Source organism: Adelges cooleyi, unplaced genomic scaffold, assembly GCF_023614345.1.
Source record: "Adelges cooleyi isolate 19-005CV unplaced genomic scaffold, UGA_ACOO_1.1 ACOO_flye_CR_arks_rails_tigmint_CR_PRNA_168, whole genome shotgun sequence".
Classification (NCBI taxonomy): domain Eukaryota; kingdom Metazoa; phylum Arthropoda; class Insecta; order Hemiptera; family Adelgidae; genus Adelges; species Adelges cooleyi.
Window position 1 is genome coordinate 789,970 of NW_026095825.1, and position 10,369 is coordinate 800,338.

General features: G+C 28.5%; 1 protein-coding gene across 3 annotated transcripts; it reads right to left on the reverse strand.

Annotated features, from left to right (window-relative positions):
* Positions 1 to 601: 601 nt before the first annotated feature.
* Positions 602 to 3,542, reverse strand: LOC126832996 (uncharacterized). 3 transcript variants are annotated; one of them, XM_050564073.1, is made up of 5 exons: positions 3,360 to 3,542; positions 2,305 to 2,464; positions 1,696 to 1,881; positions 1,270 to 1,368; positions 602 to 775 (listed from the first exon to the last, which is right to left on the reverse strand). In XM_050564073.1, the coding sequence occupies exons 1-5, from the start codon at positions 3,441 to 3,443 to the stop codon at positions 660 to 662; spliced, it is 645 nt and encodes a 214-aa protein (XP_050420030.1). In that variant the 5' UTR covers positions 3,444 to 3,542; the 3' UTR covers positions 602 to 659. The 3 variants fall into 3 exon arrangements, with proteins under 3 accessions (XP_050420030.1, XP_050420031.1, XP_050420033.1); XM_050564074.1 differs by having other exon boundaries at positions 605 to 775; positions 1,270 to 1,326; XM_050564076.1 differs by lacking the exon at positions 1,270 to 1,368 and having other exon boundaries at positions 610 to 775.
* Between the last annotated feature and the right edge of the window lie 6,827 nt (positions 3,543 to 10,369).

Sequence of the window (10,369 nt, forward strand, 5' to 3'; positions counted from 1 at the left end):
ATGCATACAAATAGCACAATAGAAAATAACGGTTAAGTTGGCGACAGAAGGTCGACGAAATTTAGGGCACAAGGTAAGCAATATGTAATAATACAATTTAAATAAAATAAAATGGGTACAAAAATGTGATGAAAATAATATTGTAATGTAATGTTATAACTGTTTGTTATGATATATGTTGTGGGAGTTGTATATGGGTGTGTTATTAAAATATCCTATCTTCTTTTAATTTTATTATTACTCTGATGTTTGTTTATATATGAATTTCACGTACCTCTAGATGGTTCTGCGGCGGTCTGAATACATCTCTTCTTTGTTAACTGTCTTGTTTGTAGAATAGGTTTAATTGAATACTTTATAAAATACTGTGAGTCTTATGTCTGAACACAGACTTCATGTGTATCAGATTATTAGGTGTAAAAGAAAAGAAAGATAAATATTAATGATTTCTATGATGAGAAATAAATAATAATTACCAACTTTTTGGTTTTTGGGTTAGAATAAAATTGCATAAGTACTAAATAGAAGTTGTATAAGGAAAAAAAATATTTAAATATAAGAAATATTACAATAATTATTATTATAACTATTTAGATGGCTATATATTAGAAGACGATTCAGCTTCATCTATGTTTCTACACATTTTAAAATACTACACTTTAATCCACTGTTTGCATTTTTTGATTCATTATTGAAGCCAAAGAATCAATAGAAACTTCACGACAGTGAGCGACTACATATACTAAATCGAAAAATATATATTCGTTTATTCCCTCTGAAAAACAAACAAAACGTATTTTATCAAAAGAATATTTGTACTATTATAGCATTTTTAAAATATGGGACTAAATTATACTAAAATTCTATCCGCTCTACTTAGACTACACACATTATATTAGTATTTACTTCCTTGATGATCTATACAACTTTTAAATTATTAAAATTTTCGCGCTACTTCTCTTATATGATATTACTTCACACCGCCGTGAACCATAGTTATATTATAGTCCGATACTTCAACCGTATCCATATTTTACAAAAAATACAATTTTAAGCATATTTTTGTCGTTATAATGAATTTAATCGATATTTTTTGTTTGTACAGATTCACATCAAAGAGTTTTTCATTACTCACTCTTCTTTTTTTTCTTAAAAAAAATGATTTAAAACCGAATTTGTAATTGTCCGGATATATTATGCCAAGGTGTATTACAAATTGATATTTAACGATACATTAACATTTAACCCAACAAGAAATAACTGTAGTACCTGAGTACTTGAGGCCAACCAGACAAATACGGCCACAGCTATCTAATTGATGGTGGTCTGCAACACGATCCAATGTTGATTTTTTGCAGTTATAAAAGGCTATGTAGAAAATTATTGAGTTTTTTATTCTTACTAATAAATTGTATTTGTTTGGCTAATCTAAATTGTTTAATTAATAATATTTTTCATCTATACTATTAGTCACTAACCCGTTTTATTAATTTAAATAAAACATTATTATTATTTTAATGTTTTTGATAATGTTACAATTTTAGTTTTTAGAGTAAGGAAAAAACTGCACATAGAATAAAAAAAATATACACGATGACATGCTACTTTATTAAATTATTAGAATTATTATTTTCAATTTATTAATGTGTTATAATTAAAATTATAATAGTTATTATTATTTATATGTCTGTTTACTAGAAGATGGTTCAGCTTCATCTAAAACTTCTTCATCTAAAGTTTCTTCACATTTTAAAGTTTCTGCAAAGTCGTCCGTTTTTTCAATTTGTTTAATAATTTTTAAAGCCAATTCTTTGGTAGAAACACCACGATCACGACCAACTGCATACACTAGATCGAAAAATAACCCTTCATTTATAATGTCTGAAAACAAATAGGACGTATTAAATTTAAAGAAAATTACGAATACTTTGTATATTTTAAGATTTTTAAAATACGAGACAAAAAAAAAAAATACAGCCAATTCTACTAAGGTAGCCTACACACATTATTCGAATTTAAAGATCTACATAACTTTTAATAAGAATTGTTTGCGCTACTTCTCATATGTATTCTCTATGATATAATATAAGATATGATAAATATCATCATCATCGTCATGTAAGCTTAACAGGCTATAAAAGCTCCATACTGCCATCATGAGATGATTAGATATGATATATTAGAAGATAAGATATGGTATATTGCTTTTATATTGCACAAATAGCTTTAAATAGGCTATACGAAAAAACTAATACTAACGCGGCTTTCTATTGAAATTTAGATTCTAATAAACTTAATGCTTACTCCTGTTTTTTTTATGTATATGTGGATTTTTCCGGAAATGTGTTTTCAAAATATCTCTATTTATTTGGTCGTTGCCGATAATTCGTAAAAATTGTCTTATCGTAATGTGATCAATTCTATTAAAAGATTCAATAGTCTTATTGAAAGCATTTGATATAGCCTAAAAAATATTTTTCACACAAAACATTGATTAGAAAAATTAAATTTCGTACATTGAGTAACAAATTTGAGTATATTATTTAAGATAAATTAAAGTACTTACTTAGTTTCCATAATATAAAATCACATCTTTTAAAGGTTACGTATAGACACTTAATTATTTTTTAACCTAACGTAACAGTGGAATTTCTGGACAAACTATTTTTTTATTTAATAAGAAAAAATTTCGTTTTTTTTAATTTGATTTTAGTATTTTGTTTTAGTTAAGTTTCATAATTGTTATACTAAATCTATATCTCGAACATTTTTTCTCGGTAAATTGTTTTTTTTTTTTTACTTGGCTGACCTTTTGAAATAGCTTCTATAAATCACAGTCATTATATCAAACATTTATCCGTCAATATTCTGAGGTATTCTCAATATTCTGAGGTAAAAAAGTAAAATAAAAAAAGCTTTCAATTTATTTTATTAACAAATTTTATCAATAATAAACTTGAATAATATAAACAGTCATAATTTGGAAGAAAATTGCCTGGCTGCACAAAAAATATATTAATTGAATCGCGGCATAAGTCTTACTATTTTTAATGAACTACTAAATGTCTCTAGAATGAAATAAAATATTTTTGTCACACGGCAATAATGGTTTCATTCAGTCATAATTAATTAGACAGACGTGATGGCTAGATAATACTACGCATGATAATTATTTCTTAGACTTGGATAAATAAGTATTATCGCACATATTTTCTAATGTAACATTTTCTTTGGCTTGACGCAAGTGTGCAAATGCGCTAAAAAAAGTTTATAATCTAGCGATCAAGTCGGCTTACTTAGTTATGATTTTAATAATATGGTCTAAAAAATGAAGCAAAAATATTTGAAATTTAAATTACTTGATCATGCTCATCCAAGTCAATTTTTTTAACACAGCTGACCATTGACGTACATGTTAATAAAACAACAATTTTATAAAACATTTTAACGTGTCTGTTTAGTTACAAATATAGTATTTAATAATGAGTAGTTATTGAAAATTCAACTTAGCGACAAAACGATTGACTCTTGGTCCCATTATATTATAGTAAACTAAAAAAAAATAAATTTTAAATAATTTTACAAATATTTGTTTATAAACGTTATATTTTGTGATATTAAACACTTAAGTAAACGAAAGAATAACCGACTAGTTTTTATACAAATAGGTGTGATAACTTAGGAGAAATAGTCTTAATTTTTTTCATTAGATAAACTTATTCGGAATAATGTAAAATAAATTTGTTTTACAAATTTCGGTACGGAATAACTCGGAAAAATTTACATAATACTCCGAATGCCTGTGTGTAAAAATAACTTATCCCAAGATCTTGCATTATACATTACTTTAGAAGTTTGATTGCAGTATTCCCCCCCCCCCTTATTTGTTCTATGATATAAAAAAGTAATCTGTGAAAATTTGGGTTAGATTACTCATCCCCTTCGCGTGTCGCATTGGGGTTGAAGTTTCAAGGACCCTCTTTAGTTAATCTAACCCACATTTTCACAGAACAATTTTTTATATATAAAAAAAAAATAGTGGTGGGGGGGTGCTGCAAACAAAATTCTAAGATAAGTTAATTTTAAACCACCATGATATATATTATTACTCGTAGATTGTTTTAATCGCTGACACGTGTCTGTAGTTTTTTCATTTAAACTTAATAATTTGACTAGACAACACCTGAATATACGTAGACCTAACTATACATATTACACAGAAATACACACATATATAATTATTATTCTATATTATATTTTATTATTATTATGAAATATAGACATTTTATGATACATAGAAAAATTATAATAAAATATAGAATTTTTATGAAAAAAATGTCTAAATTTCATAAAATTTCTATAGATATATATATTTCATAAAATTTCTATAATTTATTATAAAATTTATATAGATATATTTATATTATATATATTTCATAAAATTTCTATAATTTATTATAAAATTTATATAGATAGATTGTCAGAAATCGACGCACGTGAAATGCTGGTAGAACAAGTTGCCGTCATTAATCTACAGTTGACGCAAAGCGTATTCCAAGTTCAGAGATTGTTGCAACTAGTAAACTCCGCCATAAATGGACACATTCATCCAACTCTTTTATCGCATAAACAATATTTAACACAATTCCGAGAAATTCAAATCCGACTACCTATTGGTTCAAATTTACCGTTCCGACTAGAGCAGTTCTCTATAAGCAAATTAATTCATATTTCTACCATCTCAGTGATCATGGTAGATGACACGTTTATTTTCATCCAATGTATCCCTTTAATCGACTATAATGTTTTTTCAACTTTCAAAGTTATTCCATTTCCTATTCACGAACAAGGTGATATATACTCTTTAATTACTCCCTCTGTCTCGGTAATAGCTCTCAGTAAAAATCACAAATACTTTATACAGTTACCGGGAAACCCAACTCGAAAATTGTAAAGTCTTAGACTCATCATTATTTTGCCCGGATACTCATTTATTGTATACAGCTACTAATACCCTTTGCAGTCTTTAACCCTTATCGGGACGACCAATTATACCAACACTTTGTAATATCCACTATATAACCATAAAATCCGCTATGTTCAATCGTTGGTCCAAAACTAACACTTGGTTGTTTTTGGCCAAAAATGAAAGCGTAACCATAAAATGTAATAATGGTGAACCCCGTATTATAAGATTAGACGGTACAGGACAGGTAACACTTAATCAAACATGTAACTTGTATGCAAATCAAATCATTCTCATACCTTCTTAAGCCATAACTAAAACTACAAGTCAAGATCTTTACTTACCGATAGGAGTTAGTTACATTAAAAATTTCACTCTATCCTTGGACGAACAAGATATTTTAAAGAATTACAAATTTCCCGAACCTCTGAATGATAAATATCTCATAGAAATCGAAAAACATTCTAAATCGTTGAAAGAAATCGAAAGTGAAGCCAATCATTTACAGAATTTTAAATCGATACAAACAAACCATTCTATTCTCACGTTAACAATTGTAATTCTCTTTACTATCTTACTCACTCTATGTGTTACTTTATACTGTTTTGCCAAGTACAAAAAGCGTAAATCTGTTGTACACCAACCCCGAGATGTAGTCGAGGAATCGTCAATTTAGTTAGAAATTAAGATACCCAAAAAAGTATTTAACTATGTACCCCTTAGATTTAATTATAGTAAGTAATATAATTAGATATAAGATAATAAGCACGGAATGGCGGTATTGTAACCCGTGCCCCCGTAAGTTAAGAAAATTATAATTATTTAATTTTAAGGATTGACAGGGACTGTCCAATCTTATGTGGGGAGAGATGTAGTGTAACATAATAACTATTTATTTTTTAATAAATATTTCATAATAGTTTGGAATGCTATGTAGTATTATATTGGTAGTAATATTAATAGGCGATTGCAAGTGTGATCGTGGTTATGTCGAAACCTTTGGTGTCGGGTATCCTGGGCCCGTCGGTTGACACGAGCAAATCGCCTAGCTAGTTAGTCAGTCGGGAATTCAGAGCAGACCATAGCAGAACCTCAGATAATAACAGAACCTCTCTAAATTAAGTTTATTTTAAAAGTGTTAATAGTATAAGTTTAATAATAATAAAAATCAACAGTTTAACTATTTTAGTTCAATAAAAGTATTGGTTATTCTTTTTTTTTTGTAAAACACCTTCTTTTTGCCCGGCCTATCCATACACATCATCACATACTTTATAAATCATAAGAATCTACATACTTTACAAAAACAGTTCTTATTGATTCCTTTTTTTTTTTTTTTGTTTATTCAGATAACTTATTGTTTTTTTTCAAAAATAAGTTATTAATTTTAACGTAATTTGTTTTGTGTTTTTTTTTTAATTTAACCTTTGAACTACTTTATTTCTAATCATTAATATTTCATGTATTCAACTGTTTTAGCTAAAATCTCTTAATTGCACAAAAGTTAACGATACGTTTTTTAAAACTAAGTACAATATTTTCCCACAATTTGCATAGTTATACATTGTTAACTTTTTATTAAACCCAGTTTGGATTTAGAGCGAAACACTCAACAATCCATCAGGTACACAGGCTGACCGACACTATTGTCTCAGCATTAGAAAACAGTCAATACTGCACCGGACTGTTTCTAGATGTTGCCCAGGCATTTGATCGTGTCTGGCATAACGGTTTGCTCTACAAATTAAAAAAAATGCTCCCAGCGCCATTATACCTGATTATTAAATCGTTCTTACAAGAAAGGAAATTTACGGTAAGGCAAGGCTGTGCCAATTTACCTTATTACCTACTCAATCGAAGCTAGTGTTCCTCAAGGCAGCGGCTTCTCACCTGATTTATACAACGTTTTTACCGCTGATATACCTCATAACACGAATACTCTGATAGCACCAACTTTTGCTGACGATACGGCCATATTATCAACCCACACCAATATCAACGATGCAGCCTATCACCTTCAAGCTCATGTGAAACGTATAGAGTCGTGGTTCAGAAATTGGAAGATAAAAAAAATTAATGAAAACAAGTCAAGTCAAGTTACTTTTGCTCTCCGTTCTGAAATATGCCCAGCTATCAAAATCAATAATACTACAATCCCTACTCAGGACAAAACAAAATACCTGGGTATTATTTTGGATAAGCGCCTAACTTGGGGTCCCCATCTCAAGGATAAAAGAAAAAAAGCTAACGCTAGACTACATCTTTTCCGCCTTCTCCTCAAGTCCAAACTACCACTCCGAACTAAAATGCTGATCTACAAGTCTATTATAAGACCAGTATGGTCTTATGGTATTTAAATTTGGGGGCCTGCAAAGCCCTCAAATATACGTCCAATACAGGCATTCCAGAACATTTCGATTCGGATGCTAACTAATGCCCCTTGGTATATAACCAACAACAACCTGCATAAGGACTTACTAATTAAAACAGTTAACGAACTTGCCAAACTACACTACAATAGATTTCACTCAAAACTTAACTCAAATACAAACCCCCTAATAAAACGAATGTGCACTACCAACTTCCCCAACAACTCTACACGCAGACTTAAAAGAAACTGGAATCGCGACCTAATAACATAAAAACATAAGCAAAAATTAAAATTAAATATTTTACCGGGGTGTTATCAATGGGTGGCTTCCTCGCATGCTATTTACTCAAGCTATATACATATATTGTCAACAAAAAAACTTATTGTAAATATTGTACAGATTGTTTTACCAAAAATGAAAAAAATAAAATAAAATAAAAAAAACTGAATAATTTAGGTGAACTAAAAATTTAAAAAATTGTATAGCAAACGAATGTACACAATAAAACAAATAAAAACGTTATTTGATAGAATGACACTTTTTTTTATAGATAAATATTATATCCATAGCTCAATTTTTAGTTTTATCGCTTAACACTTGAATAGTTTCTGTTATTACTTTGATAGGCTTACTTTTTTGGGAACTTCTTTCTTTTCTGCTGAGTTCTCTTATTCCTATCACCCACATAACTTTTACGTGAGTGCACATGGTACTTATGTTTTACGCCTCATTCAGAAACTGATCACGAGTTAGGCAATAAATATGAAAGAGCAGTGTTGCTCATCAAAGTATTTAGTATAAAATATCACCCTTTCGTACTAGCTGTGCTGTATCAATTAAAACGTTGGTAGGCGACAAAGAGAGTTTTTTTTGGTTATAATTTTTTTTTTTGAATATCCCAATGACACTCCTGATTTGCTTTCTGAACTTCCTTTATCAGTTCCATCTTTTAATTCAAGGCATCCGTGTACGTTTAAAATAAAATGCCACGCAACTAAAGTTGGGTATGCAAGCCTCCTCAATCGCGCTTTATTTTAATATTTTTAAAGTAACCCTTAGAGCTTAAGTTATAACAGCCGCTCTTCTCTTATGACCACAAAACATTTCATTGTGTCTAGTTGTCGGTATACTCATCTATCGGGCAACGCGAATACAACTATGAATTTTTTGGGCTACCGGATTTAAAAAACCCCGAAGACATATGGCGTTTATTAGAGGGAAAGTAACCACTCTGGTTGTATTTCAAATAATTGCATATAATTATTTTATATTTTGAAACAATATTTATTATATTTCGTTAGTACATTACGTTTTATAATTTCACAAACGATCTAAAAATAAATATATTATAATATTTATGGAAACGAAAATAATAGCCCAACACATAATGTATTGAATCATTGTATCGCATCTAAAAATCCTTGTCTCTCACTTAAATAATGTTCTACTGACACTTCCCTGAAAGAGCAAATCCAAGTCACCATATGCCCGAATAGGTCATCATTTACTTCATCTAAAACCATAAATTAATAATATTATATATGTGAGGTGTTATAATCTATGCTAGGTTCATGACCTAAGTATGTTTTTTGCGAATAACTTAATCTCTATGCTAATAAAAATAAATAAAAAACTGACTAAAATGAAATTTATAATATAATAAATTTCAGGAATATTTACATATTTCGGACTACAATGGTAATTATTGGTTTTATGAAAAATATTTGTAACGTCTTATAAAAAAAAGTAATATTTAAAGTTTCATTTATTGTAGTTGTAAATGAGAAATACTCCCTAAAACCACTGACTTACAGTTTGGCATCAAATCTAGAGAAAGCTTTTATATTATATGATAAATGTAATATATTTAATGGTTACTTAAGTCTACTGTAGACAAATTGCTTTCTACGAGATAACGTGCCACATCAAAACTTTCTATGCCCAACGTTCTCGATAATGTTAACGTAGTGAGTGGACTTGTCTGACCTGAACTACTGTTGAAACGTTTTATAACATTGTCTATAGCCTGAAAAGTATTGAAAGGCATTAAAAAATATAGCTTAATATAATATAACATTTTTAGAAGTATGTAAGTTTAGGCGCTATATTGGTTGACAAGATTTTAGAAAATAAATAGAAACTATTTGCCTCAAATCTTCCAAGATAATAATATAATCTGATTCATCTTACATAAGTTACTATGTATCATTCATATAAAAAATAGGAAGAATCTTACAGAAAGTATCATAATAATTTTATATATAAATCATCATGTCGAAACATTATTTATTTCAAAACGTTAGCCAGTTAATTAAATATTTGTACAGTTAAATAAAACAGTTTTCAAACGATTACTAGCTAAACCTTAATTATGTTATAAAATGTTTCTATGGTAATGATATTTAAATATAAAATTATTCGAATGAATTTCAAACATTATAATTTCAGTACAAATTTTTAGAAAAATATAACAAAATGGTAGATATTACCCATTACGAGAAATAAAACTAAATAACAATCAAAAAGACAATCAAACATGATAATTAATATTAATATATTAACTAGCGTTCAAAATTTCCGTTTTATAAAAATAACTTTATTGTACAAACCAAATTACAATAAAGCATGTAAAAAACATGGGTTTGTCTGTAATCACACAACACACTAGCCAGTTTTATGTGATAAGAAAATAGAAAATTAACCAATGTAATTAATTGAAAATTAATGTAATTGATGTCATTATTTGATTTATTTAAAAAAAAAAAAATGCTTTTGACAAATAGATAAATTTACTCCGAAAAATGACTTACATTATACTATTTATTATTAACTATGCATTACAAGAGCAAATTGCCTATTTCATGGTTTGCCTACATTCATAATTGTTTAGAATCTTACCCGAATAATATTTCTAAAATTATTCTTACAATTTGATCACTCAAAAATGTTGTTACTGTCGTGTTCTTTTGTCCGCAAATGAAACCCACGATAATCCTGAATAGAGCATAATTTACAGAGTCTAAAACATACA